This window comes from Perognathus longimembris, chromosome 10 (genome assembly GCF_023159225.1).
Source record: "Perognathus longimembris pacificus isolate PPM17 chromosome 10, ASM2315922v1, whole genome shotgun sequence".
Classification (NCBI taxonomy): Eukaryota; Metazoa; Chordata; class Mammalia; order Rodentia; family Heteromyidae; genus Perognathus; species Perognathus longimembris.
The window spans coordinates 20823031-20846906 of NC_063170.1; the positions used below are offsets into that span (position 1 = coordinate 20823031).

The window sequence follows — 23876 nt, forward strand, 5'->3', positions numbered from 1 at the left end:
AGGAAGACCCATGAGACTTACCTCCAAATAACCAGCAAAAAGCCAAAAGTAGACCTAAGCTCAAGTGGTAGCGTGTTAGCCTTGAGCAAAAAAGAAAGCTAAGGGTCAGTGCACAGGCCCCTGAGTTCAATCAAGCCCTGGTACAGGTAAAAGAAAGAAATTCATGGGGAGACAATGATCAACTGTATCAGAATAACACTTGTCAAGGAGAAACAATTCTTTGACTGTGTCATTGTTTTAAATTAGTAATGGTTTATCTTTCTGATTCAACCTACCTCACTTTCTTGAGTAAAATCAAGGGCATCTTCTCCTGATGCCAGCAGTGTGTGCAGAATTCGCTGTTTCACCTGCTCCCACTCCACCAGCATCGATTCTCGATGGTACTCCTCCGCCATGCCAAAGGTCTGTTGGAGGGGAGCAGAGAGCAATGACAAGAAATAAAGACTAGGTTTTCCTTTAAAGCCCTACAAAGAAGCCAACATCCCACACCACTTACTAGATCTCCATAAGTAGAACAAACAATCTACTTTGAAAATTATCCTTTACCAGGAAGTGGAAACATGAATGGAAGGCGGAAGGGTAAAAGCAAATGTGGTCATTACATTCAACGCACGTTATGTAAAAATTGAACTACGCAGCTTGAAGGTAGGGGAAACAGTTTGCACACAGTAGCTTGAACAATTCAGATTTTATTTTTAATTGTTTTTCCACTGATTTGTCATTTTCTGTTTTTTTTTCTAGGTCTCTTTATATTCTTTCACTTTATCCTTTTTCTCTTTCCTTGGATTTCTTTTTTGTCTCTTCTAGTCTTTGCTGTCTTTGCCTCAGACTCTCACTGCTCCCCTCTTCTAGTTCCTAGTGAGCAGCTCTGTTGATTCTACCTCATTTTCTGTTAGCCTGACTGAGGCTCTTTGAGGCTAATCTAATGGTTCAAAGGGAATATAAACTGCAGGTGTGTGGATGACCATCTCTGATTAACCCACAAATTGGGTGTTCCATGATCTCTAATATAATTAAGATAACGTGGGGCGTGGCATATGTGGTAAAGAGAATTTTAAAGTTGATTATTTTTGTTTGAAGTTCCTCACTGTACTATGAATCACGGTACTGCTCATTCATATTGTGGGGCAATTTCTAAATGGGTAGCCTGGAGTACTTAGTGCTTAGTGCTTCCCAAGTACTTAGAAGAGTTCTTGGCACACAGGTGGACAGCCTTATAAACAAGGAATAGTTAGTTGCCATTATTGTCATGTGACCTTACCTGGCGCTGAAAGTTTTTCCACTGTCATTTACCAGTGAGTGGTATATTGTTTTCTTCAGTCACCTTCACTACTCTGCTATTCTCTAGTAGCTACAGGACTTACCCTCAAGAAAAACTCTTATAACCTGGACTTGTAAGCTCTTTGTACAACTCCTTAAAAATAACAATTTAAAAAAAGAAAAAAACTCTTCTGAACTTTGTACTGTCTTGGATTGGTGCCACAGCTTTGTGCCTTTTGTGGCAAACTCAGAAGACTCTATAGTATACTCGCCTGCTCCCACCTTACTTGTACCTGCCTTCGTCCTGTGCCTCTGACCCTTCTTTTCCTCAGGCTGGAAGGGGCTCAAGGCTGATGAGGCAGTTTGACCATTAAATTGATAAGAGTTTTAGAAGAGATTATGGCTCACTTGTTCAATCTTTCTGGATAACTTGTAAGAAATTATCTTTCCACACTCCACCATATCCTTCTAATTCCATTAATTATCTCTGATCCAAACACAGCTTTCACTAGGTGGTTTATACCTGTAATCCTAGATAATCTGGAAGCTGAGATTTGACCAAAAAAAAGTTGCTTTTTTAATTTAATTTTATTGTCAAGGTGACATACAGAGGGGTTATAGTTACATACATACGTAAGGTAATAGTATATTTCTTGTCAAGCTTGTTACCTCCTCCCTCATTTTTCTCCCATCTTCCCTCTTCCACAACCCTTCTCCCCAAATTGTACAGTTAGTTTACAACATATTTTTTTTTTTTTACAGTTTTTGTGTTTAAGTGTACAAAGGCCAAGCTTTGGGTAACTCAGGCCGACAGGAACAAACCCTTCTGCCTAACCCTTAGTGAAAATAAAACCAAATAGAAGACTTTATAAAGCTGGTATTGGTCAATAAAAAAAGTGAAAAATCACCAACTTCTTCCTAATCTCTGTGTGTCTGGTGTTCCTTTTTCACATTTTAATATCGGTCCTAAGTCATTTAACTTGTAGTAAGGCTGTTTGATTTTTTCAAACAGGTCCCCAAAGCACATATATATTGATGCTTGGAGTATCAATTATCAGCATTGCCAAAAATTAAGCAGGCATTACTAATACTCCCTCAGTGCTGTCTAATTAGATGCCAATCTCATTTGTAAATAAAATAGCTTTTTGAAAAGTGAGCTCAAGCTGATGGGAAACCTGGTGTGCTAGTTAAAGGATAACTGAGAATAGTCATGCTTCAGAATTGCTCTATACATTGTTTTAATTTACTTTACCCCTCAACACGGTTTAGAAAGGAAGGTAGGATGGGGAAACTGGGCAACTGAATTAGGAACAGGTGGGAAACTCTCAAATCCCACTTTCATACAGGGAAGAGTGCAATATGCTTTGACTTCACACTCGATTATTACTGCGCTATTCCTGGCTGTTAGAAACACTGCATATGTTCTAATAATGTTGTTCTGTTTTTGCTGGGATGCACCAAATGGGAAAAGCTAGGACACATTTGTGGTTCTGTAGCTTTTCTTGGCATTACAGCAGGACATTGGCAAGTTACTCAAACATGAAATTGCCACCAAAAGGCCAGGAAGCTGCTGATTTTCAAATCATTTTTGATTGAAAAAGATTACTGCTCAGCAGTAGTCTCCTGGTGTCCAGACAAGTCAAGTCTCCCCTGAGGCTGGCTCTGAACACTGGAATGTCTCCCTCACAAACACAAATGCACACATTTTCCGCTGTGGTATGTCACCTAAATGTTTTGGCTGGTTGCACATTTAGTCTCAGTATGGCACAATGTTCAGAGACTGCCAATTCCAGAAAGACATGCTGCAGGGTAAATGGATTAATAAGGCTTGGAGGCATTTGACAATCCTAATTTAATTTCATTGGTCCTTTATGTTAGGAGAATCAATTTTGGTAAGCAGCTCTAAAGTGTGAACAACAAAATATTTCCTTCTTAGTATTTTCAGATCAGAAGCAAGTGAACTTCTCTATTTCCAGGACTAAGTATAAGTACTACTGCCAAGAATATAATGAAATTTTAGCAAACTTTATTTTGATAACTAACCGTATCAGTCACTTAGTGCATTCAGGTGAACTAGAGCTGGCAAATCCCTTGGCAATCGATGCCAGTGTACTTTTACTCTCTAAGATAATTTTAATAAACAACAACAAGCAGCAAAATGTTCACTTTATGATTTGTTAAGCTACACAAACACTACATAAACACATTTTACTTGGCATCAGGACTATATAAATAAACAGCAAAATAGAGTTCATCTTCACTTCTATTACCTCTACAGAGAGCCATCCCTAGCTGACTGGTACACCATTTGCTGGAATATCTGCCATAAAGCCATCTCCAACTGGATAGAGAACTTTTCTCCTCCCTCCCCGAAGACCTCAGTGGCCTAAGGATCTTACTTTCTTTTCTTTCTTTCTTTTTTTTTTGCCCAGTCCTGGGGCTTGGAATCAGGGCCTGAGCACTGTCCCTAGTTCTTTTTGCTCAAGGCTAGCACTCTGCCACTTGAGCCGCAGTGCCACTTCTGGCCGTTTTCTGTATATGTGGTGCTGGGGAATTGAACCCAGGGCTTCATGTATACGAGGCAAACATTCTTGCCACTAGGCCATATTTCCAGCCCCAAGGATCTTACTTTCTATGAAGGTGTCTCAGAAAGTTCTGTTCCCCACCTCCCCTTTTCCTTTGGTAACACTGGAGTTGGGATTCATGGCCTTGTACTTGTTGGGCAAGCATTCCATCATTTGAGTCATGACTCTAGTTTGCTCCAGCTATTTTTAAAACAGGGTCATACATTTTTGCCCAGTCTGGCCTGTACCATGATTTTCATATTTATGTCTCTGCAGAGCTGGAATGACAGGTATGAACCACCACATACCCAGCTTGTTGGTTAAGATGGATATTGCTATCTGGACTCTCCCACATTGGCTTGAACCTTGATCTTGCCTTTTACCACCTCCCAAGCAACTGGGAACATGCTTGCTTGGAAAGGTTTTTGATCTTTTGACCCTTATAAGGAACAAATTAGAGTAACTTGTGCGTTAGTCAACTATATAGTCATTCAGCACCTTACAGGAATGACTGTAATCTATTGCTGTGCTGCACATACAATGGCTGTTTCAACTTATTTACCATCCTATTGAACATCAAGCTTTTAGTGCACTTGAGAAACTATTATATAAGGCGGTATAGGTCATTAGGTAAAAGAAACGGATCTTCTAGGACCTGCATTCCGCTAGTGTACAGTTGCCCTGTGACTTATCCATCTACATTTTGGGTTGTTTTCTTACCCTCTTCCGAGACTCTTCAATGGCAGACAGCAGGGCATTGTCCTTCTCATTCTTCAGGAATCCCTATGAAAGGAGAAAAAAAAAAAGATATAACTTAGGTTAAAATTAACATTTAGTCAGATACTTCAGGATAAAAGATAACCATAAGAGCCAGGCACCCGGTGGCTCAAAACTGTAAGCCTAGCTATTCAGGAGTCTGAGATCTGAGGATCGAGGTTCAAAGCCAGTGCCAAAGCCCTGAGTTCAAGCCCTAGGCCTGGCACACACACATACACACACACACTATATATATATGTATATATATACATACATATATATATATACATATATCCACAAGGGTATCTGCCTGTGTACTCAACCTTCAAAATGTTCCCCCCAAAAATGTCAAAACGGATGACTGTCAAAACTACACTCTGATTCCACCTTACCCCAGCCAAAGCAGCAGCCATTAAGAAAACACTTGCTAGCAAGAATTCTGGGACAGGGGAACTCGTATATACTATTAATGTGAATGTAAATTAGTACAGTCAAGCCACAGTGCTCAGTCCCAGAGTTCAAGTCCCAGGATTGGTCAAAAACAAACAAAAGAAATTTCAAATTTAATGAAATACTTAGGCATGATAATCAAATTTAAGATATCACTCACATATGAACAAAGGTCATTAACCATTATGTATTGCAAAAACCAGTCTTTCTTTACATAGCACAAAATGAGTCCACAAAACAGTTAACTCTCAGTATCCATGAAGATTGGTGCCAGAAATGTCTCCCAGACATCAAAACTCACAGATGCTAAAGGCCCTGAAATAAAATGGCACAACATAGCATTTACATGTAACCTATATACGCTTCAAACCTCTCTAGCCTACTTATACCTAATATACTATAAATACTTCTGAATAGTGATTATACCATATAATTTAGATAATCATGAGAAGAAATAGACATCTCTATGAATTTGGCATGTATTATTTTTCCTTCCTTTTTCTTTTTCCTCACTTCCTTGAAAATACAAAAACAAAATCTCACTATGTAGGCCTGATTAGCTTCAAACTTACTATCTTCCTGACTCAGCCTCCCAAATGCTGGAATTACTAATGTGAGCCACCAGACCTGGCTCAGACACAATTTTTTTCTTGAATATTTTTTCAAGCATTTGGTTGAATTTAAGGGGCAAAACAGGTGGATATGGAGGATAAACTGTATGTAGGGTCTGAATTTTTATTTTCATTCATTACTTCTTTCTAAATAAAGTAGAAAAATAGTTATAAATCATCATTCTATTTATTCTTTATTTTATGACACATTAGTGTTTTATGCTACTCTTTGAAATGAATCTTTAAAATAACAAGCCAGACGCTGGTGGAGCATACTTGTTATTCTCAGAAGGATGAGATCTAAGGATCCCAGTTCAAAGACGGCCCAGGCAGAGAAGTCCCTAAGACTCTTATGTCTGGTTGACCACTAGAAAGCTGAAAGTGGACCTATGGTTCAAGTGATAAGAGTGCCAGCCATGAGCTGAAGAGCTCCAGAACAGCGCCCAAGCCCAGAGTTCCAGCCCCACGGCCAACAACAACAACAACAAAAAAGAACAAGTAGCAGAGTAGTAGCCTTGAGTAAAAAAAGCTCAGGAACAGCACCCAGGACCTGAGTTCAAGCTCCAAGATCAGCACACATAGAGCAACAACCAACAACCTGAGTAGTTCTGGGATCTGTGTGCCATCTAGTGGTCACTAGTTTCTATTAAAGAACTTATACCACAAAGAAAAGTAGCATGGAGCTAAAATTAAATAACTAAAAAGTTTGACAGAAACATGACCTGCCTCAGCCTAGGTTTCCACTAGATCTCTTCCTTGATCTCTCTTTACACATTTCTTTTCCTTCCAGAGATGGGTTTTTATAGCCTACCAGGAAGTGGCTCACTCTCTGGGTAGGCAGGCTGGGGCAGGAAGAGTCAAATGATTACCTGCCACTAAGAAGCCCTCTGAGCACAAAGAAGACCTAATAGTTTACTTCACAGAATGGCTCAGAGGTGTACTCAGAGGTGCCAGTGTTGGACCCTTAGAACTGATTGTATACATGTGTGGAAATGTCACCATAAAATTCCCCTCTACAGCCAATATATGCTAAAAACAACAGCAACCAAAAACCCTCCTTACCCTCATGCCCATATGCCCTCATGTTGCCATATAGGTACTTTTTAGTTGTTCACAGGCCCCCAGACCCAAGTCTTGTGGTGCCTGCCCATTCAATAAAGAACACTCCATACACATCTTACCTGCAAGACTGCTAGGTAGATGACTACTCCTGGCTTCCCCATCAGTACCCTTCTCACCACCTGAGTTCTGGAACAAGCCCTCAGTTTTCTGGATCCCTGGGCAAGTGTTTTGGTTTCTAGTTTTCTATGACATATAACAGCTCCCATTCAGGAAGCAATTAAGGGCCAGACACTGCAATTCAAAGGCATTATTGCTAACCCATTAACAATTCTGAAGTACAGACAAGACCATCCTACTCTCTTCCATCACACTCAACCATTAAATGAAGTCTCTAGAACTTGTCTTTAAAAATTATCTTTAGGGGCTGGGAAGATGGCCTAGTGGTAAAGTGCTCGCCTTGTATACATGAAGCCCTAAGTTTGATTCCTCAGCACCACATATATAGGAAAAGCCAGAAGTGGCGCTGTGGCTCAAGTGGTAGAGAGCTAGCTTTGAGCAAGAAAGAAGCCAGGGACAGTGCTTAGGCCCTGAGTTCAAGCCCCAGAACTGGCAAAAAAAAAAAATTATCTTTAAATATTCTATAATGAGGTTTTAATTCATGTGTCAGATTATGAGTACTTGATCAGTGTCACTGCTTTTTGCCTGGGCTGGCCTTGACCTTGACACCCTGATCTCCATCTCCCATGCAGCTAGGATTACAGGCCTGCGCCACTGTGCCTGGCTCAAATGTGTGTGTGTGTAGTTTTTCCCTCCCCTGGTCCTGGGCACAGTCCCTGAGCTTTTGTACTCAAGGCTAGCACTTTACCACTTGAGCCACAGCTCCACTTATGGCTATTTATGGTTAATTGGAGAGAAATCTCATGGACTTTTCTGCCTGGGCTGGCTTTGAACTGTGATTCTCAGATCTCAGCCCCCTAAGTAGATAGGATTATAAGGTGTGAGCCACCAGCATCCAGCTCAAATAGAATTTCTAATTACATAAGTCTATTCAACATAGATCTGTGATGTGGCTAAGTATTGTCTCATGATATTTTTGTTTCAATGATATATATTTGCATAAGGTTCTGTGTTCAATCCCCAATAGTACCCAAAAAGAGTATTTTAAAATCATATGTACTTATTGGTATATATGTGAAGTATTTTATATATAAAACAGACTTCTTACTATAAGTAAAAGTCTAAAATGATTAAAATCACTACTCTAGAAGTCAACTCCATAGCATCTCAAAATATTGTTCCAGTTGTATCTGACGGACAAAAATTCTGCATACCGGGCTGGGGATATGGCCTAGTGGCAAGAGTGCTTGCCTCGTATACATGAGGCCCTGGGTTCAATTCCCCAGCACCACATATGCAGAAAATGGCCAGAAGTGGCGCTGTGGCTCAAGTGGCAGAGTGCTAGCCTTGAGCAAGAAGAAGCCAGGGACAGTGCTCAGGCCCTGAGACCAAGCCCCAGGACTGCCCCCCAAAAAAATAAAAATAAAAATCTGCATACCTGATGTTCTAGCATCATTACATCTTTAATAGAGAAAATGGGCAATGTTGCAATGTACACAAGCCAAGAATAACTCCGAATGTAACCTGAAGGTAATACAAGTCTTCTAAACATGAGTCACATTTCAAGGACCCAGCTTCCAATGTGGCTCAGGCCCAGGGCAATGTGGAGATCAAATTCAGAGCTTTGCACATGCCAAGAAAGTCGTTTCCCCTTGAGCTATTTCCTTAGACTAACTTGCCTTGTTTTATTATTAAATTTTTATTAGCATATATTAATTGTACAATATAAGACAATCAGTAAAAACTCCATATATGCATACAATGTACTTTGAGCAAATGTATCCTCCTCTTTTACTTTTTTATCCTTCCTCTTTCCTAGTAAAATTTTTATGTGGTTTCATTATTCTATTTTCTTACATGCCCTAAACTGCTTTATTTTAATCTCTATGCAGACTCTGGATTCAGAATAAGGTGTCAGTTAATTCCTGTACCATAGAAAAAGGTAGTAGGCAAAAGGATGTTTGACAAGAGGCCAAATTTTCTTAGCTTATCTTTTTTCCAAAAGTAAAAACTAAGAAGTAAGGACTTTTCTTTTTGTATGTACTTACCTTGCTTTTGTGGCATACAATCTCATTTCCAGTGTAATACAATGAATGTGTGTATACATGTATATATACATATATGTATCTCCTCACAAATATCTTTAAAAGCCCACAAAATTGAGGGTAATATGTTTTTAGACTAAAAAGCTCATTTTTGACTTCTTTTTCTTTCTTGATCATAATCACTTTCTCTACCATTTTTCTTCTACCCCCTTCTCCTTTCCTAAACTCGTCTCATCAAATATTCTTGTCTCGTTGTTACATATGTATATATTTTGTCTATATTTGCCCTCCCTCATCCTTTCTGTTTGTCCCCATCCACTAATGTTTACAGCCCAAACAAGAAATGTTTCAATTGCCTAATATTCTTTTTGGTTGAAGTATATGCTTATTTTTTTAATTTTTATTGTCAAACATGTACAGAGAGGTTACAGTTAGTATATGCTTATTGTTAGAGTCTGATCAAGGTATCAGTCACAAGCCTATACCATACTTTAGTCAGATTGATCACACACATGTACACATATACACACACACACATTCCTGTATGTACTTATTATAAAGAAGGGTTTCTTGGAGGGGGGGATCAGTATTTACTTTAGTCAGCAAAGAAAAATGGAGGGGAAAAAATTTACACTTGTTGTTTTCTCCAATCTACAACATAAGTAAATAATATACTTAAAGTCTAAGCTGGTTCCATTAAGCCATATTTTACATGGACCTCAAAACACAAATGATTATTCCCTATCTCTTTCCTTCAACAGACCAACTGGCAATCTACCCTGTCAATTATAGAGTAATGGACCCACATCAGGTTGGACATTTACCAAAAGGTATTGGCCACAACACAAAAATACATGGTAGGTGCTACAAAACCTTGGAATCTGCTCTCATTATGTATGACATACACAAATGAATAGGAAATCTGTAACCAACATTCCAAACCAAAATAATACTAACTAAAAGAGATCAGTGGCATTAGAAATGATTGTTGTGGTTGAAACACTGCCAAGACAATGAAGGCAGAATAAGCAAAGTAAAAAGGAAAGAAAAGTAGGCAAAGTTAAAAAAAAAAACTGAGAAGATAAAAGAATCAATTAATGACCTACTCCAAGTTAAAACAAGAATAGCAGTAAGCACTGTTAAGTGCCCATCAGAACTTGGGCTAATGCAATGGTGAAAGAAGTCTGCATTATATAAAGACAGAAGTGTGATGCTACCATTACACTCCTTCAGCTCATTCTAAGTAGAACATCTATTCCCTTAACTTCTCCCCAACCATTTCCCCAATTTTTAAGCTACCTTCTTGGTGAAATTTTTCTGCAGGTGAACACTTACTTAGGAGGAAAATGAGGAAGGATGAAGTAAAGGTATTTGCAGATAAGCACAACAGAAATCTTGCCAGCACCCAGAGGGCCCCTAGGCTTATCAGATGGTGTGAACATGCTTTGCGTGAGCTCCCTTTTGTGGTGCCTAAGTGGAGAATGCCTCAAGTAATTATTCAAGTACAGAGATGATTATTATTGCTAAAGCTCCAAAAATAAAGATTTTTAAAATTTGGGTATTTTCAAGGTCTGGGAACTTTCATAAGATATTATGGCATGTTTGGTTATTGTAACAATTATTGTAATAGAATACTGAATTGTCAGTGTAGAAGGCCCATGAGAGGTTGAATCTCATTTTGCAAGGACTATAAATTGAATAGGAAAATCTAAGCTTCATTCCCCAATTCAAGTAATTTAGAGTGGGTCCCAGTTCTTGTTCTTTTTTGGAGGGTCCGATGGGGACTCAAACTTGGTACCTGATGCTTTCATTCATTAGCTTGCACTATACCAAGCCTCCAACCCCTGCCCAATGCTTTTTTTTTCTACAGAAGTTTTAATATTTTAAGTTGCCTATTCAGATCGCATACATATCTTCAAAAGTATGCCTGCAAAAAGTAATGGTAATCAGACAGAGCTGATATCACCAATTAAAATACATGTTTAACACTGTTATATGATTTTTTTCACTATACATTTATATAAATGCCACACTGCCCTCATTCAGCAGGTGGCAGCAGACAATGCAAGAGTGACTGTGGCATTCTACCATGTGCAGGCTCAGCAGATCTATCAGAGCTGCCGACAGCTCTGGAGCCACAGGTGGCAGACCCTGGTGATAGAAAGGCACTGTGCAGGCACCAAACCATCTGTCACTGTCAGAATACTGGGTCCCATTTTGCACAGGTTTTCTACTACTTAGCTAAAAGAAAAGAAAAAAAGAAATGAGGGATCACACAACTACGTGATGGATTTGGGTCCAACAAGGCAAAATAAATTACTTACCCGGATGACTCAAATTGGTTTTCAGGATGGTCTAAAATTATCAGACAGAAAATTGCACTCAAGAAAAGACACAATACTGGGCAGTACATCCTCCCAGGCCAGCAAAAGACACTGCTGGCAACATTTTGACCTGAGAATGCTGGCATGCCTGGCCTTTGCAAAGGCATGAACACCACAGCTGTGATATAACTATCTTAACCTCTGACTTCTGAGAAAGTCAAGGCCTTTCAGACAGCCATTGATGTAAGTCTACAGATCCCTTCCTCTCTCCTACCTATCCCCATACCTCCAAACGAAAAAAACCTCACCCTATAATCACTAAACTCTAAGATTTCCACTTTGGGTAAAAAAAAAAAAGCAAAGATGTTACTTAGAGAAATAAATGAACAAGAAGCTATGGTTGATATTACCTAGGACCACACATAAACCAGGCATGGCTCAAATGGAGGAGCACCAGCCTAATAAGCAAGCAGAGTAAGAGTGCTAGTAGGCTTGAGTTCCAGTAATGGGGGGATACACTTTGCTTCCTTGATGGGAGGCCATGATGTGGCAAGAAGTAACAAGCAGTATTGGAGGGACATCTGCTGGCCGTCTGTCTCTCGGCTCACTGGGGAAAAGTAGGGAGCAGGAGTAACTCATGGCAAGAGAAGAAGGTGGCTAGCCAACTGTTCTGCTGAGGTAGCCCCCAGGAGAGAAAGCCAGGATAATTCTGAGCATTTTCTCTCCTTCATCTAATCACTTCCTAAAGCCTAGCACACTTGCTAGGGCTAATTGCCAGAGACACAAGAAAGGGAAGGATTCTGAAGAGAGAACTTTTTCAATCTCACTTTTCATATGGAAAATTAATGGTGTGCCAAAGTATGTCTGGCTTCAAAGAGCAAAGCAGCAGAATTCTCTCCTCACCCAAAATGTCTGACTCCCAGTCACTCCAGGAAAGGAAAAGATAAGGAGGATTCATCATTAAAGAGAGTAACATACTTCAATATGTCCATCTTGTAGGTGGACACACTGGATGTGGATCCAAAGAATTTTGGGCACTAAATCTGTATAGCAATATAGAAAATGGGGCACACAACAATGATGCCCTTTACCTAGTATTCCTCCAGGGGCCCCCAAAGCACACTAAAAGAACCCACTGAGGCAGTTCTATATTAACACAAAACAACCCAGAAATCCCCAGCACTGTCAGTCAGATCCAGAGATGGAAGTGAGCTTTGGGGACTGTGAGAAGGAAAGGGGAGCTGAGGGTATGTCTCCGAGCCAGCAGCTTTGGCCAGGCGCTCAGGATTGAGCACAAGGAGCACTATTAGGACGGTGTTTAGGAACCACATCTCATATTAATTCCCTGCTGGTCTGCGGTGTCAGTCATTTACACTGCAGTTGAAAATCGCAGCTCCTCCTGCTATGCAGCAATGCTTATGCTGATGGGATTGGAAACCAGTCATCACGGCTGTCACAGAAAACGGAGCTCAGGTTTTGCTGTGTGGTTTCTTCTTATTCAAATTCTTTTTAAAAAAAAATCTGTTTGTTTAGAGACTATTAAAACAAACAGGACATGTTTCCTTTCATAACTGCACATTGTCTTCAATGAAATGCTGTCAAGGCACTCCCTTCCTAATATTATTAATGATTTTGTGCTTTCTAAAACATTAAGTTTAAAAACATTTTGACTATACCTTGTCAGTACCTAGGAAAACTGCAGAATGCACCAGTCACCATTGCTACCATAGGCACAGAAAACAAGAACCAGTACTTAGCTGGAGTACCAAATGTAAGCAACGAAACAGAGGGGACAAGACTATTAAAAAAAAATCATTTGTCAAATAAAATCATTTTTCAAAGCTAAATCCCATCACCGTTGCACTTCTTCTGCAGGAAGGGCAGCCCTTCAGGGTGGGGCTCCTCACACTTGGGGTTAAGGGAGTGATCTGTGAGAAGCACTTCAAAAAACCTGGCTCTATCTTACCCACAGTAGGATGTAAAGATTTTGCCCAGCTTAGAAAATAGTACCTCACCCTCATGTCACCACAGACCTAAAAGCTTGACTTTTAGGAGAGATGATTATTACGTTTGTTTTATAAATGCCAAATTTACAAATGCATGTTACTTTTAATAAAAGCCCAAGAAGACGTTTGTTAGGCACAGCTCTCAGTAAGTCACTTCTGGCACAGCTGCAAAGGAACACTTCCATGAGTTAGGCTTCTAGAGCAAAGACAGACGGTTGAATGCTGAATGCATCAGATCTACCAGTCACCACCCAGCCCACATGAGGAAGAAGTGGAGTGGGATGCAGACAGCAGCACAAGAGCACAGGTGGGAGTCATGTGCTCTGGACTTAGGGTAAAAACCACCATTTTCAAATGTGTGACCTTGAGAAAGTTATTTAACTGCAGTAAACCTTCCTTCAACTGTAAGATGAGCTGATCATACTACATAAGCTCCAGAAATTCCAACTCCATAAGAGATGGGGAACAGAGGAGAAATCAGCAGTCATTACCACTCTTACTACAGTCCTGCTACAAAATAATCACACTTTCAACCACAAAAGAAATTCTGTAAGTTTAATTTTTGAAGGCAGCAACATATTTATTTCTTCTATGAAGTAACTAGAATGAAAACAAGAGACAACACATTTTTTGTAAAACTGTTAGTTTCCTCTTGCCATAAAGAAAAAACAACACTGCTCAGCATTTTCTAAGAATCCATCTATACTGGAAGGCGTAAATTTCTATAATAAAGAAGAGAAGTACAAAGCAAGGAAATTCAAAAGTGTTAATGCCATTCCATAAAAGTGACATTTGAAGCCATCTAGATATAAGTGCTAACTGGGTCTTCAAACTTCCATCTTCTGACAATAAAAAGTAACTGTAAATTAGTAAAGCAGGGTATTCACACTGATGAAGAAAAGAACCCATGCATGCGGACAACCTCTTCTCACTGTGCTCCTGGTGACGCCATTTTCCTCCTTATTCACTGCCATCTTAGAGCTGCCCGGCTGCCTGACATGCTCGCTAATCTACATTATGGCACTGCAAGAATAGTACCACACAAAGTATTTTTTTAATCACAAAAAATAACCATTCCTTGATACTTTATTACCAAGTAGGCTGACATTGAGTGAAAACTGAAGAGCTTCCAGACTGAAGAAAATCGGGAATCTTCTATAAGTACCAGGAAGGAGAGCCTCACCTAGCAGCCAAACTTGAGTTAGACGCAAAGAAAATACGAAGCACTTGGGTCTCTGCTACTTCTCCAGAACACCTAAAAACAGTATTCAGCACACAGCTTTTTTTTTTTTTTAATAAAGCCAGCAACACAAAAAATGACCAGAATCTTCAAGCAAGTATTATGTTAAAAATTCCAAAGGAAGGCTTTGTAACACCTCTCATGCCATCCAACCCAATGTTTTATGTAAGCAATGTTGCAGTTAAAATGGAGTTCAAGTATGCTGTCTTAAAACTCTTTTATTTCAAGGGGTAAGTCCTGTAAAACTCAAGTACAAGATTCTCTTTGCCTTCTACTACACATCTGTACTACACTGGTGTGTAGACTCTTCTGCTGCAAGCTAGTTTAGTACCACAGACTTAACAGAATCATTGCAGGAGTCTAATGAGGGCTTATGAAAACTGACTCTTTCTGTCAGTAAAAAGGCTGATAATAAAGAAAACTGTTCTCTGCCCAGTTTCAATTATCTTTTCATTAGAGAAAGCAATGTTCAGTGACCAGGATGAACAGCAGCTAGCACAAGACATAAAATAGTTGGCTTTACAAATCTGATCTCAAGTTAAAAAGATTCTCAGAAACCTGGTTCCATGAGGAGTCAACTCCTGTAACAGCTACTAAAAGATTTTCAGCAAATTCTTCATGGCAGTGTGTTGCCAAATAAAGTTATAAATTCTTCAGGGTTTAAAAAGACAAAATTTTTTCAGCCTTTAAAAGATAAACACACAAATCAGTGTTTAAATCCACTTGTTTACTCTTAGCAAGAGCATAAAGGAACAAAGAAATAAGCTAGGTCAAACCTAATTAAATTTAAGAATCAAGACTTGTTAAGCTTACAATTACAAACAAGAGGTGTTTTTTTTTAATATGAGTAGCTTTGAAGTCATAACTATTAATTAAGTAGAAGACACTAAAAATTAGCCCCAAGAGTAAGAATGAAAGCCTCAATCTGGGAACAAATTCTTATTTTGTCAAAACATTTTTAATGTATTTTAATCATCTGTTGTAGATCATTAACATGGAAACATTTTCTTAACAACAACAACAAAACGCCCTAAAATCCAACAATTCTTTTCAGGAATAGAAAATACTTTTTTAAAAAGAGAGTAGAAAGAAGCTTAAACTCTTAAATTTACTAAATTTAGATTTCTTTTTTCTCTCAGGTGCCATTTACATCCATGAGTAATGATAAATTCATACCTCTTACTAACTTAAAAAATGAATAACTAATTAAAATCATTTCTAAAAATCACTCTGAAACATGTATTTCAAGAATATATCACACCTGGTTTTTAACACACACTTAAAAAATAAATCCAAGAGTCTCCATGTTATACCTTTCATATTTGTAGCAGTCATTTAAAAGTCTATTTTTGCCCATTCAACCAAAGACAAATTTTCAACCTCTCACCGCTATATGAGAAATACTTACAGTAGACAAAAGGATTCCATTTTCTTTCTGGGAATGCTCTCCACCCTTCCAAAGAACTCTTCTCTACAGTGTGAAAAATCATTTTTACTTGTACAGTAACAAAGCTCCTGTGCCATGGAACCTAAGGTAAATGAAATGGCCCTGCAGCTGCCTTCAGAATCCACTCACCTCTCCCATGATACAGTTAATTTGTTAAAAATGGTGGATGAGACATTTTCCATACATTAAATTAAGGAGTTCTGATGAAGGCACTGGCATCCACCCACTTCAGACAAAGGAAAATAATTTGCAACTGTACCAAGGCAGGGATAATTGAGTCATCTCCTATCCAGGGTCAGTGTTAGAGGTTTCCTCCATCTTTACAAAATGCAAACCACAGCTCATTGTCTCATCTCAGAAATCAATTCTTTGCAGTGCAGCACTGGGTCAGAGTTTTAAAGGAATCTTAGTCATGAGTAAATCCAGACTTCCCCATGCTAAGAGCCAAATTCTCCCTTCCCTAAGCAGCTCTCCTCCATTCCTCACTTAACAGCTTCTCAAACCTTCCTATTGTTAAGAGTAAAGTCCTACACCTTTGAAGAGAACTAAAATCCCTCTACTAAGTGAGCAATTTCCAAGTCTGAGCTTCAAAATGAGGTCCAAACCTTATTCTTTGGGATTCAAAAAACTGTACACATATTCTTTTTTTGTTATTTTTTAAGGGGAGGCAACAAATAAGCTGCTTTTTAATGGTGAATTCTCTCACCTTAATCAGTGTATTAAAATCATTATTTATAGGCAACATTATTATCTTATTATTATGACTTAGGAAGTTTTCATTTTAATTATGCAAATAAAAAATCTGAAATATATTTTCTAAAAAGAGGCTCATATTCTTTTGAGACTAAATTGAAGACAGAAAGATAATTATTTAAATTGCCAAAAATTGATAATACCAAAGAACCCACATCTTAGGTGTTACTATTTAATTTCATTTAAAGCCTTATGCTAAAATATTTTCTATGAGATAATTGCGAATATCTCTAGTAATTTTTCTGTAACTACTCAATATAAATAACTGAATTTTTTGGTAAGGTATACTCCAACACACACACGCACACACCCCTATAATCCACACACACACACACACACACACACACACACACACACACACACACACCTATAATCCCAAAGAAGGATTTTAGCAAAGGAATAAAACACCTATTTTTAAATTTTATATCATATAAGAATTCTGTACTTCACATGTCTCTAAAAAAATTCCTAAAGAAAGTATTTGTTACTTAAAGATGAAATCACAAAAACACCAACTATTTAAATACCTCTATGCCCCACCCAACAGATTCTTGTTTTTAAGAAAAACATTAGATGGAAAGACACAAATCTGAACAATTCTCAGAAGAATCAAGTACTTGTACTACCAAATGAGCTATGCTTCCAAATTTATCTCAAATTTACAATAAATGAAGACCCTGTGTTTCAGAGGTACAACATGCCGTCAACTCTAAGATGCACTCATCTTAATTTCTTTACAAGACAATCCTACCTGCAGCTCTCAAATTTAAGGAGTTGCAGACCGGTGGATGCTGTGGGTCACTGCAGCTCTTCCGTATCATCTCTGTGGGAACTGGTGCTCAAGTTTTTCCTACCCGGCACTGCCAGAATTGATGGATGGAGTGGGGAGAGGGAGAGGGAGAGGAAGAGAGAAGGGAAAGAGGAAAAGAGAAAAAGGGAAAGACTCCTCTGCAAGTGCTGATGTGACTGAACACTAAAGAGTCCCATCAGACAATGAGACGACAGAGTCCCTTAAGAAGGAAGCAGAGCAGCCCCGGAGCAGAGCATCATCATCCGAGGTGCTCCACACAAATTCAGAGAAGTCAGCTATCAGTTTGAAAGCACAAACTGATGGGAGTAACAGTTTATAGGTTACAGAAGGGAATTTTATTGTTAACGGACTGTACCAAGTTAAGATTTAAAAGGGGGAGAGACAACATGTAGGCAAGGAATGCTATAATACTTTTCCCCCAACCCAATGCACTGCAATTACTCTGATGTGAATTTTTGATGACTTCCGACATCTTGCATAGTTAATAATTGCTTCAGCTGTCATGTTTGGTTAATGTGGAAAATGCATTTGCTGCATTGTGATGCAGTGCTGTGGCCACAGATTGTAGCACCAGTTGTGAAGCTGGTCCCTTAACTGAGCAGCAGGAATTTGCACATGCCACGATGCTAAAATAAATGGTAGTTAAAAGATTTTATACAGCAGCAGACCTGCCATTTTAGTCCAGAATGTGTAGATCCAACAGACAGAAGCATCTCAGATCACTGTGCCCTTGTCAACTGTAACTGTACTGTCCAACAAAACAGTAAATTCAGCATCTTAAATGTTTGGCCTCTTAGTAGTTAAAAGATTTTGATACTATTTAAATAACTATTTAATTATAGCGTTGAGCAGAACAGAGGTTATTTGCATTTCAAGAATATACAGCCAATGAAACTGTCAGTGACACAGGAAAATGCAGACCTTTTATTAACATATGCTCAGCTCAACTGTCACTTCTTTGTACAACATTTATGGCAAAAAATATATATACGATGTGTAAATGATAAATATTCTTGTTCTGCCAGAATCGTTTTTAAGAGTGCTCCATCCCCCAGGAAAGATAGGGATCTTTTTCTCCATGTTTTAATATATAACCTGAAAGTTAAAGATTACATTAAAATACTAATGTGTTTTTCACTGTCACAAAAGGAAATTCAATGCGGCAAACTGTGCAATTACAGGAAAGCTTGTAAAAAGGCAAAGACGAAACCATGCTAAGAGTTCAACACTACATGATTAAAGTCAAGGCAGTCAAGGTACTGAGCTATCATTATGGGGCATATTGCAAAGAAAATCTAGAAAAAGACCATCCCTTCTTCAAACAGTAAAAACCACAAAGCCTAGGACTGTAATGTTTGGTTGCAAAACCAACGCCTATACTGCAGAACCTGAGAATTGCTCCTCTTGCCAATTTTCACAATGTATTTTTATACAAACATTAGCCTGGCTATTTAACATCTAGAATTTCACTACTTTGCTTCATCTATCACTATCATTTTTGTCTTTTAAGAAACAACTAAGTTAAATTTCGTTGGTTTAAAAGAAAATCAATTAATGTAATTAAATTACATTTCTTACATTAGAACTTTTGTCAATTAAATGCCCAGAGCTCAGATGTTTCCGGTATTTCTTCCTTATAAAACAAACAAATAGCTTAGCCAAACTAAAAACAGTAAGTAAATAAATAAAAAAGAACACAGAACACATTGGTGTTTGAACAGTGAATAACAATGTAAAAGAACTTATGTTACTAAATAAAAATCAACTCTGATTTCCTTTGTTTTATTCATTGTGATAGCACCAAATGCATAATTTGGAGGTGCATGTGTTAACAAGCACTGTAAAGCTAAAGCGCTTTCTAGTTTTGCTTCTTACCCTAACTTAAAATTAACTGTACCAACAGTGCTATTCAGTGCCATAGCAGATGTCACAGTAGTTGTTGCTAACATTCAACAATTCAAGCTCTTTTTGTTCCAGACCCAGTACAAGGTATCACTCACTAACAGCTTAGGAACTGCACAAGGAAAGAAGCAAAACCGTTTTGTTGGGGGAAGCTTTGAAATTAACCAGGCTCAGCTTATACTCCAATTACTGAACAAAAGACAATCCTGGGGGACCTCTCTGTGAACCAGTACAAGAGGCAAACTCTTTTGTTTCTCATCAAATAAATACTATATTGGAGCATAACAGATATGCAGCTATAGGAGTCAGCCTGGGGATATGAGGGTCAAGAAAAAGAACCCAAGGACCCAAGCGTTGCTAAAGTCAAACCACTTTACTGATACAAAATATGTTCCTGAGGTTCACTGTAGAGGAAGGAGAAAACCCTTTTATTTCCAAAAAATAGAAACAAACAAAAAAAAAAAAAACAACTCACCTCCCCAAGTCTGTTAAGACCTTTCCCCTCACTATTGTCAATAAACAAATTAGCAAGGTATTTCTGTACATCAAAACAAATCCTAAATCAGCTCAGACTCTTTCTGCCCACCATTCTATGAATATTCCAAGATAATCAGGCAAGAGGCTAGACTTCGAGTTGCAGAACATTCTGGCCACAAAAGACCTCAGGACAGAGGGGGACTGAGAAGTGGTAACTAACCCACTGTAGAAGTCATAAAAGCAGTGGAAAGATACCCCTTCACAAAGCACGTACATTTCCACTAGTTTTGTCACAAGCAACATAAATTGATCGATTCCTAAATGTCTAACAACCTTAAATACCAAAACTAAAGCAAACAGAAGGATAGAAAACTCACGTGCCTAGTATTCCTAATACAAGAAAGAACAGAAATGATGAGATTATAGAATAGAAAAAGGAAGCCTTGAAAGTGTAAAGCTTAGGTGGAATAATAATAACTGACAGATAAAACTATATTCAACTAAAGAACCACAAAAGCTATACTGACTAAATGCATAACTTTACCCAGAAATGAATCTTTTACAGATCCATGGTGGGCCCTGTTCTTCTGGGCTCTGCAAAGATGCACAAAATTATGGGTGCACATGTGGGATTTGTTGTTCAATTTTTTGGTTATTTTTCTGAGACAAGGCCTCACACTGCATAGCTCAGGTTGATCTTGAATTCAAGATCCACTTGCCTTAACCTTCCCAGTGCTAGATTAACAAGTATGTACCACCAGGTCCAGTTGGGGAAGCTTTTTTAATAGTAAAGAATGAGAATACTCCCCAACCCCCAACACATCCTCCCAGCTTTCTAATGCACAGCTGAATCCTGGGTCCCTTTCTTGCCCAGTCAACAACCTCTTCCTAGCTCCTCTCTCCAGGCTGAACTTTGCTCCTTTGCTATGCAATTTCCCTTCTACAAATTCATTTTATTGCTACAATTCACTACTAAAACAGTGGTGCTGGAAAATTCGGTCTGAGCTTTTCTCTGAACATTGTCTCTCACCCTGTCTCTACATGATTCAGGGGCATTTCCATAGTGATGTTTGGCTAAAACATCAAAAGCTTAAATGAAATCTCAATTCTCCATCTACTTAAATCTTCCCAATTTCAGCCTGGATGGGAAGCATCAGTCCTCCTTGCTCCAAACCTTGTGTTATTCCGGAACATGCTTTAGCCCACCAGACACCAGATGTACTGCATGTTTTATTCCAAGTGATTCTCATCTTCTCAGCTCCATTTTCTTGGTTAACTCTTTGGCCTTAGCTTGCCATCGTCCTGTGGGTAGATTACTAGAACTGCCTCAAGAATAGGTCAGCTGGCCAAGCCAACTTCCATAAGCATCACTAAACCTTCCTCCCCCTCTTCTCAACATTTACTCAACCCACACACACTTCAAGACCACTTGCTGCCTACTCTCCATTGCTTTGCAGCCACTCCATCCACATATGACCCTCCTCTCAGCTCTACATATCACAGGTTTATTCCTATTTCTTTTCTTTTTTTGCCTATACCAGAGTTTGAAATTCGTATTTGTTTCATTTGCTTGCTCAACTAGTGCTCTATCACTTGAGTCCCATCTCCAGCCTGACTCTGCTGGTTGGAGACTGAGCCTCATGGTCTTTTCTGCCTGGGCTGACTTTGAACTGTGAGACTCTAGATCTCGGTCACTTGAGTATCTAGAACTACTGAGCCACCAACATCTTACCAGATTCAATTATCACGTAACTTTTCTCTCACTCTCTTAGCTATGGTCAAATTATCACTCTCATAACCTCCTCTTTCACCTTAGGCAAGCCGAAGTCCTTTCATCTGTCAAGGCCCTTTCAGGTCCCACCTGTCCTAGATGATCTTCTCCAACTTTCCAAGAATTGATCCTTCATGTCCTTGGAAGCCCCATGACATTCAGAATTTCACTCATTCAATTGGACAGTTTGAACCTGTTGCTGGAATGATATTCTTGGCTCTCCAGACAGAAGTCAAGGAGCTTCTAAAGGGCAGTATCCAGAATTTACATTCTAATTATCTTCAGTAGTTATCATACTGCTATTATAGACATTCAACAAAACCATCCCCCCTTTCTTTTGTGGCTCTGGGTGTTTGAGCCCAGGATCTTTGTGTGGTTGGCAAGCTACCACTTGTGTGTAAGTTGGCTCTATCACTAAGCTATACTCCAGCATGTTCGTTCACTGGTTTCTGTTAGTGTTTAATAAATCCTACCCACTTAGATGCAGGTAATTACTTAAAGGGGAGCTAAACTTTTGCTTGTTGTTTCTTATTCCAAATGTCTTCAGCTTTCTAAGGTAATGCCAGCCTTACGTGGTAAAACAGATGCTGAGGTGATTCTAAGCCAACATACAGAAGCACCAAATTCTTTTATATGACTAAGCATCATTACTGACAGTATTCAATTCCCAGAGTCAGCTTCTTTCTCATGTGCATTTATAGAGCTAAAGAGGTTCAGGAAAAATGAGATTGGTCCTAGTCCTGGCCCAAAGTCAGTGGTGTACATATACTACAGCTTATCTGTCCTTACAAATCAGCTAAGAATGAAAAAATAATCTGCTAAGTTATCATAGATATTTCTTCTTAAACACTATTTTAAGTGAGGAACACTACTGGACATTAAAAATATTAAATCAAAAGACAATTCCTTTATGTCTTTATTTTGCAGTAAAACACATTAAGGCCCATTCTCACTTGCTCATTTTCAAACTTGTTTGCCCAGGGATCAAGAAACAAAAACAGTAGGAAATGTTCTCCTTGCCTGGAGAAGCTGAAGAATTTCTGCTGCTCCTGAGCAAGGTTCTTTGTGCCTCTGCTGTAACTATCAACCAAAAAAGGGTGAGAGCAGGGTTTACAAAGTGGCCTGAAACTTACCGTACCTGTATGGAAGGAATTCCAGAAAGTTTCAGTAGTTCCCTAGTAAGAGCAGGTACTAATGGATCTAAAATGAGAATAGGTAGTATATTTCACAAATATTCCTTTAGGATGCAAAGGAAAATGAAACCTTCATACACTGTGGGTAGGAATGTAAAGTAGTGCACTATGGAAATCAGTATGGAGGTTCATCAAAAATTAATGGTACACTGAATGTAAAGAGGGTAGTATGTGGGAGAGAAGTCAGCAGGAGGGAGGAGGGGAAAAATTCTGAAAGGTGAAGAGGATCCAAATATACACACATATCCCATTTGGTGTAAACCAACTGAACAATGGGGGGGGGGGAAGGGGGGACGGGGAGGGGGGAATGAGGAATGAGATAACAAACTGTACAAGAAATGTACCCACTGCCTTATGTATGAAACTGTAACCCCTCTGTACATCACTTTGACAATAAATAATTACTCAGAAAAAATACACACACACATATATATATACATACACACATGTGTATATGTATGTATGTATAGAAACTCACTAAATACTGTTTTTAAAAGGAAGGAGATAGGTTGAAAGATTTAAAATACAATGTATGCATTCTGGAATTTTCACATGAAACCCTCACCATTAGTAATGGATCCTAACTTCGAGAAAGAAAGAACCTTAAAAAACACATGTGTATATGTGTTCCTTTTGCAATTCACTGCATTTTAAGAAGCCTCCCAGAGTTGAAAAACTCAGAATGAGTTTTACGTATCATTTTAAGGAAGACCATATTTTGTTTTGTAATACAAATTAATGAAGAAATAAAGCCCTGTCTTGTCTAAAAGTTACCTTTGTAGAAAATTTTCAGAAACCTATATTTTATATATGTTGGTGAATGTGAAATTCTGTTGCCAATTGTATGTAACAGACTTCAATATTCACAGAAAGGGAACAAATGATACTTTTGGCATGAGCTAGCAGAATATGTGAAGAAGTTCTCTGGCAATAAAAAATAAATGGAATAATAAAGTATGTGAAGGCTCATCAAATATCTAGCTATAAAATTTCTGGGAAAATCCATTGTTCTTGTGGCACAGATTAAGAAAATAAGATATACAGAAACTCAGGTCTTGCCAAGGTCACTCAAGGACCCAGCCCAGGT

General features: G+C 38.6%; 1 protein-coding gene across 1 annotated transcript in view; it reads right to left on the reverse strand.

The window, feature by feature from the left end:
- The window catches only part of Nup93 (nucleoporin 93), a 110300-nt gene that overhangs the window by 36479 nt on the left and 49945 nt on the right, over positions 1-23876 (reverse strand). The window contains exons 4-5 of the mRNA XM_048355541.1: positions 4545-4607; positions 276-404 (exon numbers count right to left, since the gene is read on the reverse strand). Coding sequence (XP_048211498.1) covers positions 276-404; positions 4545-4607 — 192 coding nt within the window. The remainder of the gene's footprint in view (positions 1-275; positions 405-4544; positions 4608-23876) is intronic.